Source organism: Hemitrygon akajei, chromosome 21, assembly GCF_048418815.1.
Source record: "Hemitrygon akajei chromosome 21, sHemAka1.3, whole genome shotgun sequence".
NCBI lineage: Eukaryota > Metazoa > Chordata > Chondrichthyes > Myliobatiformes > Dasyatidae > Hemitrygon > Hemitrygon akajei.
The window spans coordinates 58349670-58367665 of NC_133144.1; the positions used below are offsets into that span (position 1 = coordinate 58349670).

Genomic DNA, 17996 nt, shown 5'->3' on the forward strand with positions numbered 1-17996 from the left:
AGGGTAGTGTAAGTGTGGAACCAGTTGCTAGCAGAATTGGTGGATGCAGGTTCGATCGCAACATTTGATGGGTATGTGGATGGGAGGGGTATGGAGGACAATGGTCTAGATGCGGGTCAATGGGACTAGGCCAGTGGTTCCCAACGTGGGGCATACGCCCCACGGGGGTAATTTGATTTTTAAGGGGGGCAATTCGAGAATGAGTTATTAACAGTGAATTTTTTCTAGTAATTGTGTGAGTATGAGTGTGTGTGCGAGTTAATACATATGTGTATATACAGTATGCATACATAAAAATACTTGTGTGTATGTACATGTGTAATTGCGTATGTACTGTATATATAGTGTATCACCATCATTACACCATCAAATGGCTTTCATAATTAAATTAATGAATTGACTGATGTAGGAAGGAACGAATGAACAAGTCCAAACGCATAAGAAACTCGTACGAGGTCGCGCCAATGCTGCTTTTTGCAGTAGCTTTCGGTTCTTGGTGGTGTGAAGGTGTGTACATTGCGTCATCTCTTTTAAACGGTGTATCTGTCTTTGTATGCAGTAGAAATGAATCGGCATTGTTTTATTTATTTATTATTATTATTCTAACATCACTTAATGTTCTTTTTTTTACAATTTCTTAGTAATTTCTTCCTCAGAACTTTAACAGTCCTTTGGTTCTTTTATTTTTCTCTTTCATGAATGCCATGTTTTTTGGAAGCTTGTTTAAACCGAGTTAATGGTCTTTTAGGCTTCCTCCAGGTGAATAGGAGTTCACTTTTTAAATAATAAGAATGATATATCACCACAGGGGGCATCAGGATTTTGGAGGTGATTAGGTGGGGCATGGCCAAAAGAAGTTTGGGAACCACTGGACTAGGCAGAGTAGCAGTTCAGCGTGGATGAGACAAAGGACCTGGGTCCATGCTGTAGTGCTCAGAGAGTGAGACTTGCAAATGGAGCTCAAATGCTAGAACTAGGTGAAGTTCCAAACGATTTCAGCATAATTTTAAATAAAGGATGTTCTCCTGGCACTTGACCAGCCTTTCCTTGCGAACTTTACTGAAGGGGACATGGGTCACATCGCCATGAGAATGTGAATGACTGGAGGATGTAATGAGTCAGAAAGTTACAGTAAGCGAAAAATTTTTAAAAAAAAATAAACTGCAGATACTGGATTTTGTAAGAAGTTGGAAGCAATCCCAACCACACACCCCTCCACTTCCTGCAAATAGCAATTGATGCCAGCTTGTTTGTTTCGTCTTTCTAAATCCAGGGAGTTAGCCAGTTGAAGTAATTGCAGAATGTGGGTCATAGACATTGAAACAAAACCAGTCCATTCAGCCCGTCGATCCTGCTCCATTATATCATGGCTGATTTATTATCCTTCTCAACCTCAATCTGCCTTCTTCCTATAACCTTCGATGCCCTTCCCTATTGTTACGTGGAACCAGCAACAATAGATGTGGAATGGAGTCAGGATATTATTGGAAAACAACAGAGTTTATTAACACTCAAGCAGGAACATAGAAAATTAAACAAGCAATGAAGTTAACAGCGCTACGTGTCTATAGCTCCCAAACGGTTAGACTCGGAAACAATTCTTAACAGAGTCTTACTGGAGCACAGGCTCAGAATGTCAGTTCAGAAAATTTCAGGGATTCACAGGGGAATTGATAGGAGAGACTTTTAGATTCGAAGTGTAGCGAAGAGACGATCTTGAAGACGGAGATTCAAAATACAGCGAAGAAGCAAGTCTCACAGAGATACGCCAGAAACATAGCTTTCCGAAGGCGATTCAGCAGACACACAGTACCCGGAAAGTGAGAATTTCACCACGTAACTGACAGGAGACGTCCCTTTTCCAGGACTGGTCACCACACCCAAGACTTTGAAGTGGTTTACCAAAGTGGATGCCACGACATACGAAGTAACTCCAACAGTGATTTGCCACAGGGTGCCTCCTTCAGTGAACTACCACACCCAGTCAAGGGTTAACACACACGTGGTATTCACAAAGGTTTTCCCTCACCAGAGAACCCACTCCTGTGGATTAACTATGTGACAACCACACTTTCGTATTCGAATGGAAACAAACTCACCCTTACGGGCTACTTGGAGAGAGTCCAAATAGTGATCTCTTTGTCACTAGGTTTCTTCTGTTTCAATCCTTTTCTCACCCCTCTTCTCTGCAACAGCCTCCAGCTGCAACAACCGTGAGAGCCATTTATCAATACTCTGGATCGATCTCAACTCACCCCTTTTGGGCTACTGGAAGTTTAAACCAGCAACCCCCACTCACTGGTGTCATTCCATGATCAAAACTATCTCAACTCTCTGGAGCAATCTGCACTGCTCCTTTTATACTGGTAGGGTAGGTCATCGCGTGACACTCACAGAAACAAAGTCACAGATTCCCAGTACATCACATACCATCCCGAGAATTGAAACTGGGGTACGTAACACACAGATTCCCAGTATATCACGTACCGTCCCATGTTTTGAAACTTGTGTTCATAACACTATCAATCTCTGCTTTAAACATACCATGTGACTTGCCCTCTGCAGCCATCTGTGGCAATGAATTCCAGATTCATCGCTCTCTGGCTAAAGAAATTCCTCCTCATCTCCATTCTAAAGTGCAGCTTAGTTAGGATTTCCGGGCAAGTTTTTATTTCTGTAGTACCTTAACGTGTCCATTTCTAAAGTATTCCCCAAAGCGTTTTGCATCCAATGAATGATTTTAAAGGTGTGGTCTTGTTCTGTCACAAACATAATGGTTATGATGGTTGGTGAGAGTGTGGAATGAGCTGCCAGTGGAAGTGACAGTTCTGGGGTGCCTTCAGCATTTCAGAGAAGTTTGGGTAAGTACATAGATGGAATACATAGGGGGTATGGAGAGCTGTGGTCTGGGTACAGGTTGATGGGACTAGACAGAATAATAGTTTAGCATGAGCTAGATGGGTTGAAGGTCCTGTTGCTGTGCTGAGCTGCTCCATGACTCTGACTGTAACATGGCAGCGATCTCCCATAGATATGCTGATAATGTCGACAATGACTGATATTCTGACCTCTTGACTTATTTGAGGTGCAAGTGTTATGAGGTTGTATAGAAGACAAGATGCGTTAGCTCTATCTGTCACGTGAACATTGAAACATCCAGTGAAATGCCCTGTTTGTGTCAGATTAAGCTGGCGAGGACTGTGCTGGAGTTTCGCTGTGCTTCTGACAGCGACATGGCATACCCACCACCTACTAATCCTAAACGTACATCTTTGGAATGCAGGAGGAATCCAGAGCACCAACCGGAAACCCACGTGTTCATGGAGGAGAACGTGCAAGCTCCTTACTGACAGTGGTGGGAATCGAACCCTGATCTTGCAGTTGGTGCTGTGGAGCCTTGTGCTACCATGCTGCCCTCGATGGTCACTTTGCCCCACACTGTCCCGGCAGCCCCTGTCCCTACCCACGTTTATCTCATTTATCAAAACCTTCCACGCCTTGACAATCTCAAATGCTTGTCTAAATACACTCTGCCTCCACCACCACTTCAGGCAATGTTTTCCAAATGCTTATAGCTTCCCCCTCTGAAGTATTTATAATTCCCTCTTCACATTTTAAGCCCTGTGTGCTCTGGTTATAGACGCCTCTCAGGACAACGGGGGGCATGGGTTGCAGGGTAGCATAGTGGCTGGTACGACGCTCTACAGCACCAGCTTTAAAATCGCTTGGGCTTCCATTCCTGACATTGTCTGTAAGGAGTTTCTGTGTTCTCCCTGTGACTGTGTGGATTTTCTCTGAGTGCTCCAGTTCTCTTTCCCCCCCCCCCCCCAATTTGAAAAGGAGGGGGTAAGGGTTAGTAAGTTGTTGACATACTATGTTGGGGCCGGAAGCATGAAGAGACTTGCGGGTTGCCCCGGCAAATCCCCAGACTGTAGTCATTGACGCAACTGATACATTTCACTGCGTTTCAATGTGCATGTGACAAATAAAGCTGATTTTATAATACTCTAATCTTGCTGCCCTACAGGTAATGCCATGGGGCAAGTGAGAAAGGCTTACTGTCTGAAAGGTGATGTCTCTGATGCTGCATTTAGCTATCAGCCTTTTGGATTTTAGTTCAATGTCTAAAGTGGGACTCGAACCCACACCTTCCGATTGTTGGAAGACTGTGTGTGACCAGTGAGCCCCTGGCTGATTAGAGGGCCAAGTGGCCTTTTCCCAGTCTTGGTGTTTCAGATAATTGGTTGTCAGGATTACAAAAGGTCTTCAGTTTACAGTTGGCTTAGTAAGTAAAGACACAGTGAGACCTCTGCACAAATTCTCTCTTTCAGGTTCTGGTACTGGTGTTCCTGTCCCTCTTTGTGAAGCGGAGACAGCTGTGCAGGGATTGCTGCGGTGGAGTTCCGGGCCTGTTACAGTTAAGTGTCTCTTCCTGGAAGGTTGCCATTTGAACCCTGGTTGAACTAAGCAGTCAAATTCCTGAGGTCAGAACCTTGACATTTAGTGTAGGTTCACTGCCTGCCCAGTGCCCTGGGAGTGCCAAGACCTCATCACCTCAGTAATGTTTATGCAAGAAAGTTCCTTTTGATGCCTGATCAAAAGCACTGCCTGAATTCACTCTTAAACTTTTAACTCCTGACTTTAAACTAGAATCAGCATCACGTTTATTATCACTGACATGAAATGTGTTGTTTTTGCATCAGTACAATGCAATACCAAATATACTGTAAATTACAATAAGAAATATAAAAAATTAAATTGTGTAAAGATACTGAGGCAATATTCATGAGTTTGTTGTCCATTCAGAAAAATTATGGAGGAAAGTAACTGTTCCAAAACATTGACTGTTCCTAAAATATTGACCCATTCCAACATTTTGGTCCATGGCCACCTCTTGTGCCAAGATGAGGCCACCCTCAGGATGAAGAATCAGCACGTTGTATTCCATCTGGGTAGTCTCCAATCTGATGGCATGGATATCGATTTCTCCTTCTGGTAAAAATATCCCCCCCCCCACCTTTTTTTTAAATTCTGGACCCTTGCCTCTTCTCGCCTGCCTATTAACTCCCCAGTGTCCCTTCCTCCATCCCTTTCTCCTACAAGTCACTTCTTCCTCTCTAGTCTATTATCTATCCTTTCCGCTTGGCTTCATCTATCATTTTCCAGCTATCCTTCTTCCCCCACACCCTCCTTTTTATTCTGGCATCTTCTCTCTCCCTTTCCAGACCTGAAGAAGGATCTCTGTCTGAAAGTTCGACTGTTTATTAATTTCCAGAAATGCTGCCTGACCTGAGTTTCTTCAGCATTTTGTGTGTGTTGCTGAGGACTTCCTGCATCTGCAGACTTTCTCTTGTTTAACATTTATTGTGTGTGCTTCCTCCTGTGTCTCCTTCCTGATGTTAGTAATGCGGAGGGGGCATGTCCTGGGTGGTGGACTGGTGGGTTCCTTAATGAAGGATGCCTAACTTTTTCTGAGGCATCACCTTTTGAAGATGTCCTTGAAAGTGGGGAGGCTAGTGCCCATGATGGAGCTGGCTGAGCTTATGACCCTCTGCAGGTTTTTCCAAGCCCATGTAGTGGCCCCTCCACGCTAAGTGATGATGCAAACAGTTAGAATGTTCTCCACGGTACATCTGTAAACTATTTTCTAGAGTCTTGGATGACATGCCAAATTTCCTCAGGTTCCAAATAAAATATAGCCACTGGTGTGTCTTCACTAATTGCTTCAATATGTTGGGCTAAGAATAGATCTTCAGGGATGTTGATACCCAGGAACTTAAAACTGCTCATTCTTACTGCAGCTGACCCCTTGATGAGGATTGGTGTGTGGTGTGGAGTGTATTATCTCCCAAAGTATAGCTCAACTTATTTCCTCATTATGCAAAGTCATATTTTATTCCTCACTTGTGTGACCAGGGTTCAGTTCCAATCACTTTTTCTCCTGTCATTGTCCTTTGGAAAATCTCTCCTGCCCTCCCTCAGAAGTCTTAAATTCATTGAAGTAGGAGTTTTGCTGTTTTTGTTGTTGTTTAACAACTAACTAGCTTGATTGCAATTTAAGTATTAGGCCCTCCATTGACGAGGGTCAGCCACGGTTGTTGTATCCTAGCTGTCTACGCAAGCTGGTGCACAAGCCAGGGTAGTACAATGTGGAGAGCAAGCTGTTGTCCACGCAGTAGGCTCCCCCTCTCCACGCAGCTGAAGATTCCAAAAGAACAGCAGAGACAAATACAGTTTGGCACCAGCTGCATCACTGGAGTTGCCAGTCAGTATTGAACTTGAAGTAGGGCTGCCTTGGGGGCTCCAGCTCCAGATTTTCCATCAGGGTTTACTCCCGAACCTTCCCTGTGAGTGGGCATAGCTGCAAGGCAGAGGAGGTTTGAGATCAGTTTTCCTTCTAGATGAGCTGCCAATCACAGCTGATAAGCCTCAACTGCCTGAAACGACTGGCTTTAAGGTGCCAGTAACTGGCCTTTTCCCCTTCTCATGTCAGTAGAAACAGTTCCACCAGGCTTAGTAGCTAAGCCACATGTGAAAGCCAGGACCTGGGCAAGGTTGTCAGGTGCTATTTGACACACACAGGATTTGGGAATATTTAATAGATAGTGAGAGCCTATCCCCACCTCTTTCTTTTCCCCACCCCTCCCCAAATATTAAAGCCTTAAGGAACCAACTTGAGCACGTGTGACTAAATTCCATAATAATCCTTGCAACTGAACCTCATTCAGAGCTCTCACTATTCAATAAGCTACACAAGGCTTTTATTTCCTACTTTTGTTCCCCTCAAATCTGCAGTTCTGGAACCACAAGTAGTATTTGGTCTGTCTAAGCTTCATTTTGTTGTGAAGTGCTTTATCCTGGCATCAGAGTTTGGCATTCCAAAGACTCGTTGGCAATTTGGATTTAGATGCTAGCCAGTGCCAAGCCAGGAGCACAAAGCACTGAGAGTGAGATTTTTAACAAGTTTAGACTTATTTGTGACATGTAAGAGGAGAAATTGCTGAGGGTGAGGACCAGTTCTGCTAGAACAGAGGGTGCTGGTGCCGGGGAACTACCTGGGTCTTTTGTTGAGAAAGAAGCAGAGATCTTTGAGGCCTGCTCAATGGGGAATAGGGACTGAACATCTATGGTGAAAATGAGGCAGTCAGGGCCAAGGAATTGAAAATTGTTGAGATCGCTTGGGAAGTTCTGCAGTAAGTGGGAAGGGACTGAACCACGGGGGATAGAATGGAGTTGAGGTATATAGACAGGAGGTCAGTGAGAAAGGAGCAGGCAGAAACAACTGTTCCTCACAATTTTCCCGTCGGCTTCCCCCACTTTCTCTATACTAGGCGTAGCCATGGGCATCCACGTGAGCCCTAGTTATGCCTGCCTTTTTGGTGGCTGTGTAGAGCAGTCCATGTTCCACTCTTCCCTGGTAATGCTCCCTAACTCTACCTATGCTACATTGACTAATTGGTGCTGCTTCGTGCACCCACCCTGTGCTTATCAGTTTCATCATATTTACCTCCAACTTTGCTCTTAAATTCACTTGGTCCATTTCTGATACTTCCCTCCCCTTACTTGCTATCTCTCGGTGTCTTCATCTCTGGAGACGAGCTGTCCACTGATATCTGTTATAAACCTAACTATTTCTCTTGGCTTGCTTGGCTATACCTCTTCCCATCCTGTCGACTGTAAAAGTGCTATTCCCTTTTCTCAGTTTCTTTGTCTCTGCCACATCTGTTCTCGGGATGGGGCTTTCCTTCCAGGACGTTTGAGATGCCGTTGTCCTCATTTGAAGAACAGGGTTTCCCTTCCTCCAACATTGATGCTGCTCTCACAGGCACTCCTCCATTTCCCAGACATCCACGCTCAAACCATCTTTCCACCACCTTAGCAGGGACAGATTTCCTCTTGTCCTCACCCACTGCCCCATGAGCCTCCACATCCAACATATCCTCTGCAGATCCTACCATCAAACACATCTTTGCCTTTCTGCCCCCTCCCCACTCTGCTTCTGCAAGGATAGCTCCCTCCATTCATCCCTCCCCAATAATCTCCCTCCAGCACTTATCCCCGCATGTGACAGAAATGCTACACCTGCCCTTTCACCTCCTCCCTCACCTCCATTCAGGGCTCCAAACGATGAGACAACACTGCCTGTGAATCTGTTAGGTCTGTCTATTGTACCCGATACAGTCTCCTCCATGATATTGAGACCCAGTGTAAATTGGGGGGGGGGGGGGGGCTGCTTTGTTGAGTACCTCTGCTCCATCTGTCAAAAACAGAATTTCCCACTGACCAACAATGTTAATTTCTCTCCCTATTCCCTTTCAGACATGTTTGCCCATGTCCTCTTTTTGCTATGATGGGGCCCCTCTCAGGGTGGAGGAACAACACCTCCTATCCCATTTAGGTAATCTCCAACATGACGGTATGAACATCAATTTCTCCTTCTGGTTTAAAAAAAACACTACCCTTCCCTCTTCTATTCCCCTCCACTCTAGCCCCTTGCCTCTTCTCCTCACCTGCCTATCACCTTCCTCCTTCCCTCTCTCCCATAGTTCACTCCCCTCTCCTATTTGATTCTTTCCTCCTTGGTTCTTTATCCTTTCCCTCCCACCTGGTTTCACCCATCACCTTCTAGCTATCCTCCTTCCCCTCCGCCCACCTTTTTATCTTCCCCCTTTCCAGTCCTGAAGAAGGGTCTTGACTCGAAACATTGGCTGTTTATTCATTTCCATAGATGCTGCCTGACCTGCTGAGTTACTCCAGCATTTTGTGTGTGTGTGCGGCAACAAATTTCATGACATATGTCAGTGATTTTTATTGAGTTCCTGCTTTGTACAGTCCTTGTTTGGGACTTTTCCAATAGTGACTTGATACCTGTAAATGCAAAATTAATTCTTAAATATCTATTTGAATCTCTGAAATGGAGTTCCATTTATTTCTTCAACAAATTTCCTTGCCAATCACACAACTGTACTTCAAAAACGGTCCAAGTGCACATATCATTTGATCGGAGTACCGCATATACAGAAGGAATACATTAGTCAATATTATTCCTAGTTTATTCTAATTTGGGCCATATGCTGTGTTTTCAGTCCAGCTGGTTTCCTTGAGAGTGATTGCCACCGAGGCATTGCTGCTGCTGTGTTTGGAGTGCTCTTCTCCTCCCTGTGTGTTGTCGTCATTGATAGCAATCCTCTACCCATTGGCCTGGACTCCTCCAAGGACACCAAAGGTAAGTGAGCAAAATTTGTCTCCACCCTCCCCCAAAGTGCAGAACCTCCTTCCAGCAAGGAATCAGGAAACCGTGCACTGAAGGTTACCTTTGTAATTTTGAGATCATGCTTAGGGGACTGACAGATGAAATGAGCAACGTCTGAAATAAATCAAAAATTGATGACATAATGTTAATTTTTTTCTCATTCCACAGATGTTGCTAAGTATTCCCACCATCCTGGTTTTTTTTTTAAATTTCTGGTTTACCGGCATTTGCAACGTTATTAAGTAATCTCTCAGATTGCGGGTGATCTTTTTTGGTGATCCAGCTGTTAATTTCATGTATTTCAACTTGTGAAATGACTGGTGAATGGAGCATAAACCTACATAGCTTTGCAAGCCGGCAATGTGTTTAACTGCACCCTGATGCAGAGATCTAGTCCTTGCAAAGTAACGTTCATCATTGAAATCAAAATACCAGATGGGCAATAGTCTTGACCATGATCATTTCAAAATATTTGCACTAGACTGCATGTTCTGCCTTCCAGGCAATTGATTTATGTTTTTCTATGTGACTAGACAGATTCTGGTTTTATTTTGAAAATGAGCAGTTTCAGACCTGTATTAGGTCACTTCCTGTGCAGTCAGGAAATATTAAGTAGAAAAGCACATTAGCTGACAAGAGACCAGAGGTTTATGTTGGGTGCTAAAGAAGTTTCTATCTAAAGCCATCCTGTTGTTTCCCCAACAGAAGCATTGCTTTTTTCATTCCTTTTTTACTATGCCATGCAGTTGAGTCTACAATAAAACCAAGGAGCTAGGACACTACAGTCGGCCCTCCTTGTCCACAAGGGGATTGGTTCCAGGACCCCCCCGCAGATACCAAAAAACGTGGATGCTCAAGTCCCTTATTTAACCTGACTCCGTGCAGGTGGACCTTAGGACCTGGGGGAGCTCCGGACCCACCGCTTGCTGCTGCCGCTGAATCCGCAGTGTTTCTGTTCTGTTGACAGAAAACAATCACTATTGAAAATGAAGTGGAAATAATAAAGCGATCGGAAAGAGGTGAAATGCCATCGGTCATTGGAAAAGCATCAGGCTACAGTCGGTCAACAATCGGAACAATTTTGAAAGATAAAGTGAGAATAATGGAGCACGTGAAAGGCCCTGCCCCGAGAACTTCTGGGTTTTCCCGATCCGCGGTTGGTTAAATCCACGCTTGCGGAACCCGCGAGTAAGGAGGGCCGACTGTACATGTTGACTCTCATGTCATAGTTGAATGGATTTTGTCTAGTTGATGTTACAACTCAGCGAGGGGAGTACACTGCAGATTCTGTGGAGGGAAATGGGCATTTCAGGTCTGTTAGACATGGCAGGAGAATTCACCCGTTCGGTCTATCGAGTGCTGTGCCGTTTGATCTTGGCTGGTTTGTTTTCCCTCTCAGCTACATTCTCATGCCTTCTCCCGTGACCTATGACACCCCTATTAATCAAGAACTGATCAACATCGGCTTTAAGTATACCCAATGACTTGACCTCTACAGCCCTATGTGGCAGTGAATTCCACAGATTCACCACCCTTCCTCCACATTTCTGTTCTAAAGGGACATCTTCTATTCTGAGGCTGTGCTCTCTGGTTCCCACAATAGCAAACATCCACTCTGTCTAGGTCTGACATGTTGACAGTCCATTTTCCTGCTGATGCTTCCTGACCCACTAAGTTCCTTTGGTGCTTTGTGTGTTAATTCAATTTGTAGATTAAACTAGATTTGACTCTGACATTATGAAATATAATTTATCATATGATAAATGGCATAAAGGCCAAGCTTTAATCCATAAGTCTATAGAGTTTCAATGGCTTATCTCCAGAAATAAGAATGCAGAATCAACTACAGCCAGGAAGTTATAAGTCAATTTTATTTTTGAGGAAAAAAAGTTAGTTATACATTTATTTCCAAATACATCATCCTCATTATATATCATGTCATACGACGTGGATGATCATGGGGTCTTTCCATGAACATGATGGTTCTTGGCAATTTTTTCTACAGAAGTTGTTTGCCTTTGCTTCTGGGCAGTGCCTTTACAAGATGGGTGATCCCAGCAGTTATCATACTCTTCAGAGGTTGCCTTGTGTCAGTGGTCGCATAACCAGGACATGTGATATGCCCCGGCTGCTCGTACGACCATCCACCACCTGCTCCCGTGGCTTCACGTGACCCTTATCGGGGTGGGGCGTGTAAGCAGTTGCTACACCTTTCCCAAGGGTGACCCTGCAAGCTGGCAGAGGGAAGGGGCACCTTGCATTTCCTTTTGTAGATTGGTGTCTCCACCCCACCACCATTGCTGGTACCGCACATGCTGCTTGCAAAACTGGTTTTGCTTTTTTTTAAAAAAAACCACTTTGGTTCTGTCCTCCTGGTACATTTGAGATTCTAAGACCCCAGCAGTGTGGTTGGTGCTTCGACACTGGAATGATTATGTAACCTTACATGTCAGTGTCAAAGTAAGACCACTGCATTGTCCCTGAAGGCGCTCACAGATTGCAGCAGCTCGGGTGGCTCTGCTTAATGGAGTTTTGGGATTGTCAATCTAGCCTTGGCCCACTAACACCCAGAACTTGTGTGAATAATTAAAGACATCACAGAGTCAGATCTAGTGTCATTGTCTTGTATGATGTGCAATTTTTGTAGAGGCAGTACAGTGCAAAGATATAAAATGACTATAAATTACAAAGAATAGTGCAATAAAAAGGGAATAAATAGGTGGTGTTCATGGACCATTCAGAAATCTGATGATCGAGGGGAAGAAGCTTCCTGAATTGTTGTGAGTCTTCAGGCTCCTGATGGTAACAAGGATAGGATGCGTCTTGGATGAGGAGGGTCCGTGGTAATGGATGCGGGCTTCCTGAGGCACCATCTTTTGAAGATGTCGTTGATACTGGGGAGGGTGTGTCCATGATGGAGCTGGCTGAGTCCATGACCCTCGGCTGCCTCTGGCATTGGAGGTTCCATACCAGGCTATGATGCAGCCATTCACAACACTCTCCACATTCCATCTATAGAAACCTGTAGGAGATGTTTCTTTTAGAGATAAAACTTGCAACAGGCCCTTCCAGCCCAGCAAGCCTTACTGCCCAGCTACCCTACTATTTAACCCTAGCCCTTTCACAGGATAACTTACAATGACCTATTAACTGCTACATCTTTGGGCTGAGGGAGCAAACTGGAGCAGCTGATGGAAATCCACACGGTTACGGGGAGAATGTACATGCAAACTCCTTACAGCTGCCACCAGAATTGAACGCTGAACTCCAGAACACCCTGAGCTGTAAAATAAATTACAAGATAAAGAGTCCTTAAAGTGAGACCATCGGTTGTGGAAACACCAGAAGTTGTCCGAGGGGTAGTAACTGTTCTTGAACCCGGTGATGTGAGTCCTGAGGCCTTTGTACCACCTACCTGATGGCAGCAGTGAGAAAAGAGCCAGGCCTGGGTCATAACAATGTTTGATGGATGCTGCTTTTCTATGGCAGCATTTCATGTAGAAGTCCTTGATAGTCGGGAGGGCTTTACCGGAGATGTAGCAGGCTGAACCTACTACCTTTTATAGGATTATTTTGTAGGGATATTCCTGAAGAAGAATCTCAGCCAAAAATGTCAACTGTTTACTCTTTTTCCAAAGATGCTGCCTGAACCTGCTGAGTTCCTCCAGTAATTTTTTTGTGTTGCTCTGGATTTCCAGCATCTGCAGATGTTCCGGTGCTTGTAAATATTATTCCTGTTGGGTACACTGCTGTAACCGCTGTTGTACTCTCTTATTTCCCCTATAGAATACTTGAAGATTGCTGCATTGCTTTACTACCCTGCTCTGTACTACCCCCTCCTTGCTTGTGCCACAGTAAAAAACAAAGCAGGTTACCTCCTTGGAACCCTCCTGTCCTGGCTACACTGTGGCGTTCTCATCTGGCAGAAAATCGAATGCCCTTTGTCAGCACAGGTAATTATTTATGCTTATGCAACCTTCTTAAGTTTAAATTGGGGATTTTGCTTCAACCCTAAGGATTGCATGAACAGTGTGACTGTTGTTGCAGCTTGAAAGTGATTTGTATTAAAACCAGGGCAATAGTCCTTTTCTCTTTGTTATATGAAGTAGTAATCCATTTGGCTTCGGTGCTGAGAACCAGCAAGGAGAATACATCTCCTCCTGCTTGACTTGGTTTTCATAAAATGCTGACTGAATTCTTGTTACATCACGCAAACGACCATCTGAACAAGGGTTGCCCTATTCTGGCCCAACCTTCAGCATCTCTGTAGCTGCCTGTGCATCCTTTCTGCTGTTTTCTACAACTGATAAATTATTGTTGAGTGACACTGTGAAGTAGTAAACACCCCTGCCTCTTTGTACACAGCAAGCTCCCACAAATGATGTGTGACAATGACCTTTCAATAAATGGTTAGACCTTTCAGGAAAACTTCACTGCGAAGGAAGATGAGAGATGACTAGATAAAGAGGTGTACAAGATGATAAGGAGCATTGATAGGGTGGACAGCCAGAGACTTTTCCTTGGGCAGAAATGGCTAATACAAGGGGTCATGATTTTAAGGTAATTGGAGGAAAGTATAAGGGTAATGTCAGATGTGTTTTCACCCAGAGACTGGTGGGTGTGTGGAACTTCCTGCCAGGGGTAGTGGTAGAGGCAGATGCATTAGAGGCATTTTAAGAGACCCTTAGATAGGTACATGGATGATAGAAAAATGGAAGGAAGAGTTAGATTGATCTTGGAGTAGGTTAAAAGGTCATTACAACATCATAGGTCAAAAGACCTGATACTATTCTAGGTTCTTTGAAAAGTGCCATGGGATCTTTGAAATCAACGTGAGACTTGGATGGAGCAGACAGCGGCTACCTTTTTCCTGTGGGGTTAAAATGTCTAACAAAAGAGGGGGATGCATTTAAGTTGAGTAGGGGAAAGTTGAAAGGAGATGTGTGGGCCAGGTTGTTTTTTTCCAGACATGGTGGATGCCTCAGATGTGCTGCCAGGAGTGGTGGTGGAAGCACAGACAAGTAGCTTTTGGGTAGGCAGCCGCACATGCAGAGCGTGGTGGCTATGGACCATGTGTAGGCAGATGGGATTGGATGTCATGCTTAATTCAGCACAAACATTGTGGGCTGAAAGGCCTGACCCCCGTGCTGTACTGTTCTGTGCTTTGCATCCACATGGAGAAACAGGATTGAGTTGAATTGCTGCTAGAGTTGTACTGTAGTTGTCTCCAAAGACGGCAGAATTAGTTTGACCCTGCCTTTCTGCATGACCGAAGTCCCAGGGTATGATCATGATGATCAGGGAAACCCTCGTCTGTTCTCTTTATTTGATTCAGAATCTGGTTTAATGTCACTGGTGTATACCTTGAAATTTGTTTAGTGGCAGCAGTACAGTGCAAGGCAAAAGTAAATATATAATACTATAAATTGAAATGTATATATTGCAAAAATAGTGAGGTAGTGTTTGTGGTTCGCAAACCATTCAGAAATCTGATGGAGAGGAAGAAGCTGTTCCTAAAACAGTGAATGTCTCTCTTCAGGATCCTGTACCCTTCTCCCTGATGATAGTAATGAGATGGGTGCATGTCCTGGGTGCTGGGGGTCCTTAATGATGGATGCTGCCTTTTTGAGACATCGCCTTTTGAAGACGTCTTCAGTGTGGAGAGGCTAGTTCCTCTGATGAAGCTGGCTGAGTTTACAACCTTCTGCAGCTTTTTCCAATCCGGTGATCCGATTGATCGTTTCTGGATATCTGGGGGTTCGTCAGTTGTAAAGCACAAGTTGGTATGTCCTGGGGATCTGGAATGTACTATCTTGAAAAGTAATGAGGTCAATGACTAGAAATGATGAGTTCTGTGAAACAAAGTCAGAAGCTTGTGCATTTTGCAACTGATTTAGGTGCTGAATCTTTTTACCTGTTCATTTGTCTTTGCAATCCAGATCTATAAATACTATTCCCTGCTGCGAAGCCTCCCCCAGCTCCTATGCCTCGTGTTTTTAAGCATCATTTACCCTGTCTTGCTTGTGAGGAATGGCAAGACTTTGCACTGGGTGAGTGCCTACATTTCAGAGGGCTGTCTGGGGATTAGTTAGGGACTTGCCATCAAGTGGTTATCTTGCTGGCCAATTTGGAAAATTATTTAAAAAGAAGCAACCAGCTATGGGGATGGGGGGGCCTATCACTATCAAACAAATGAATAGAAGGGTTTCTAAGTCCATGAGAAGAAGAAAACTTTTTTTTGAACTTGGAGGAAGTTTGGGCCTTGCTCCTGGAAATGGTGGCTAAGGGAGAAGTTGTAATCATGTCTAAATGCTGCGGTGGAAGGTGAGATGAGTTCCTTATTCCTCATTGACCAGGTTGGCAAGAAGGGTAAATTGGCACTTGTCATACATTGTCTGTGATGCAGTCAAGAAACTATCAGACTGGCATGCTGGCAGGTAATATTGGTCACCAGCAATTGCAAGTCCATCTTAGTCTCAGCCAGTCAGCGTGCTCTTCTGAGTTCTGACACTCCATTAGATCAGGAGTTAGCAACCTTCTTTATGCCATGGGCCCCAAGCTGGGAACCCCTGCATTAGATCAATCTTCCTGTTGAGCAGTCAATAGTTTAGTTTCTTGCATGCTCAACCAGGTCTTGTAAATTTTCTCTTTTCAACAAGGACGTTGCCTTGACTTGAGGACCTGAGTTACAGTGGTGGGTTAAATAGGTTGGGGCTTTATTCCTGGAGTGCAGGAGAATGAGCGGAGATTTCAGAATTTCAAGTTTGGTTGTCCAAACATAGAGTGAAATGCATTGTTTATGTTAACAACCAGTACACCCTAGGGTGTGCTGGGGGCAGCCCGCAAGTGTCACCACGTGTTCTGGAACCAACATAGCATGCCCACATGCACAGAAGAACAATGGAGATCATATCAAGCAACGAACAGCCAAAACAAGCCCCATTCCTCCCTACCTCCCACCCACGTAACGCAGTCCTTTAGCCCCAAGGCAAGCCTCCAGCAGACACTGACGTGGGCCTGCGGCCACTGAGCTTCAATATTGGTAGAGTTATACCACAGGGAGGGGTGTAGGTAGGGTCAATGCATGTAGACTTTTCCCTTCAGCTTGGGTGAGACTAGAACTAGAGGTCATGGGTTTAGGGTGAAAGGGAACCTGAGGGGGAACTTCATTCAGTGGGTGGTGTGAGTGCAGAACAAGCTGTCAACTAAAGTGGCCGATGCGGATTCAATTTTAACATCTGGGGCAAGTTTGGATAAGTACATAGGTGAGGGGGATGTGGTCCGAGTGAATGTGGGTGGGACTCGGAAGAAGATTGGATCAATATGGACTAGATGGGCCAAAGGGCCTGTTGCTGTGCTTGTAGTAATCTGTGATTCTACTGTGCAGTTAGCTGTATTAACTGTCCGATACTAATTGGGCTGTAAATCCCAGGGTTGTGCTGTTGGATCTTGGTATCTATCGGTCACCAAACTTTTTTTTTCTTCTTCCCTCCCACCCTCCTTCAGTGTCAAGCTGGTGAATACTACACAGATTACCTGAAACACTTGCTGAGGAAAAGAACATCCAAGAGCAGGTTTGGGGATTCTTTGTGCCACCACTGGAACTGATTTTTAACTCTTCTCATGTGACTCCAAAGTCTTTTCAAGAGCTTAACGTCTGTTTTTTTTTTTTGCCTCCCACCTACCTCATTAGTGCCTGCACAGACAAGCAAAGTCTCTCATCCAAAATAGGGACTTCAATGCGATCTTACATCTACATACCAATGAAAGGTAAAGTTGGTTTCTTTTGAACTCTCAGCAATCTACTTGCATGAGGGCACCAATAATTGGATGCATTTCAATGAGGTTGTCTCTATTTTTCTTCTTAAGTACAACTGAAAAAGCCATTTGGCCCATTGGATGTGTTCCAGTTCTGACCCGCTTACCATGCCATGCATATTTCCAGTCCCCTCTGTAAATCTTCGACAATTGTGCATTTAGATAGTTTAGGGAAGGAAGTACTGCTAACACCCAACCAACTTCATTGCTTTGAGCGCTTCATAAATGGCCCCGGATCCCAGCTCTCATTTTGAAAGGGTGGATCTCGTTGGGGTATTTGTCTTCATCCAGTTTGCAGGAATTGGAGTCAAATGACATTTGTGGTGGTTTTAAACCTAGTCAATCAGAGGTTCTGACTTCTAACCTGGAGTAACTTTGGTGTAGTTGTTTGGAAGCTTGGTCTTCTGAGTTACTTCCACCCCCCCCCCCCCACCCCCCCTTTGAAAGCTTAGGTTGCATTTCCTTCTATATATAATAGTGAAATAACTTTTTTTTTTTAGCAGCAGCAGCAGTGGTATTGTCTCGTTCAGTGTTTTTGCCTGTTTTCTATGATTAAACAAGGAGCTGCTGGTATTGCAAATGGAGGCTCCAGGGCCCCTCTCACTTGAATGTTTTGAATGCAATATCTTTAGTGAGAGCTGGGGGGTCATTAGGTGAACGATGCTGAATTTTTTTCTTGACACTCTGAAAATGACTATAAATAATCTTGATGGGTGCATTTTCTCTTTTTCAACTCTTGATCCCCGTCTACTTGGTCATGTCCCTTGCACCTTGTCTACGTGCACAGCATTTTATCTGTTGTTCTAGCTCCATACTCTGCATTCCTTCACAGTTCTCCTCTTGCTTAACTATAAGGTATGGAATGCAAACAAAAGCCCTTTACTGTACACGTGACAATATAAACCAAATACTTTTTCTTTAATAC

The 17996-nt window shown here is 44.4% G+C and overlaps 1 protein-coding gene across 3 annotated transcripts in view; it reads left to right on the plus strand.

The window, feature by feature from the left end:
* Positions 1-17996, plus strand: part of stra6 (signaling receptor and transporter of retinol STRA6) — a 63076-nt gene that overhangs the window by 18144 nt on the left and 26936 nt on the right. For all 3 annotated transcript variants that reach the window (XM_073025503.1, XM_073025502.1, XM_073025504.1), the window contains 6 exons: positions 4332-4417; positions 9087-9226; positions 13040-13206; positions 15193-15303; positions 16760-16827; positions 16947-17023. In XM_073025503.1, the coding sequence (XP_072881604.1) occupies positions 4332-4417; positions 9087-9226; positions 13040-13206; positions 15193-15303; positions 16760-16827; positions 16947-17023 (649 nt within the window). The remainder of the gene's footprint in view (positions 1-4331; positions 4418-9086; positions 9227-13039; positions 13207-15192; positions 15304-16759; positions 16828-16946; positions 17024-17996) is intronic.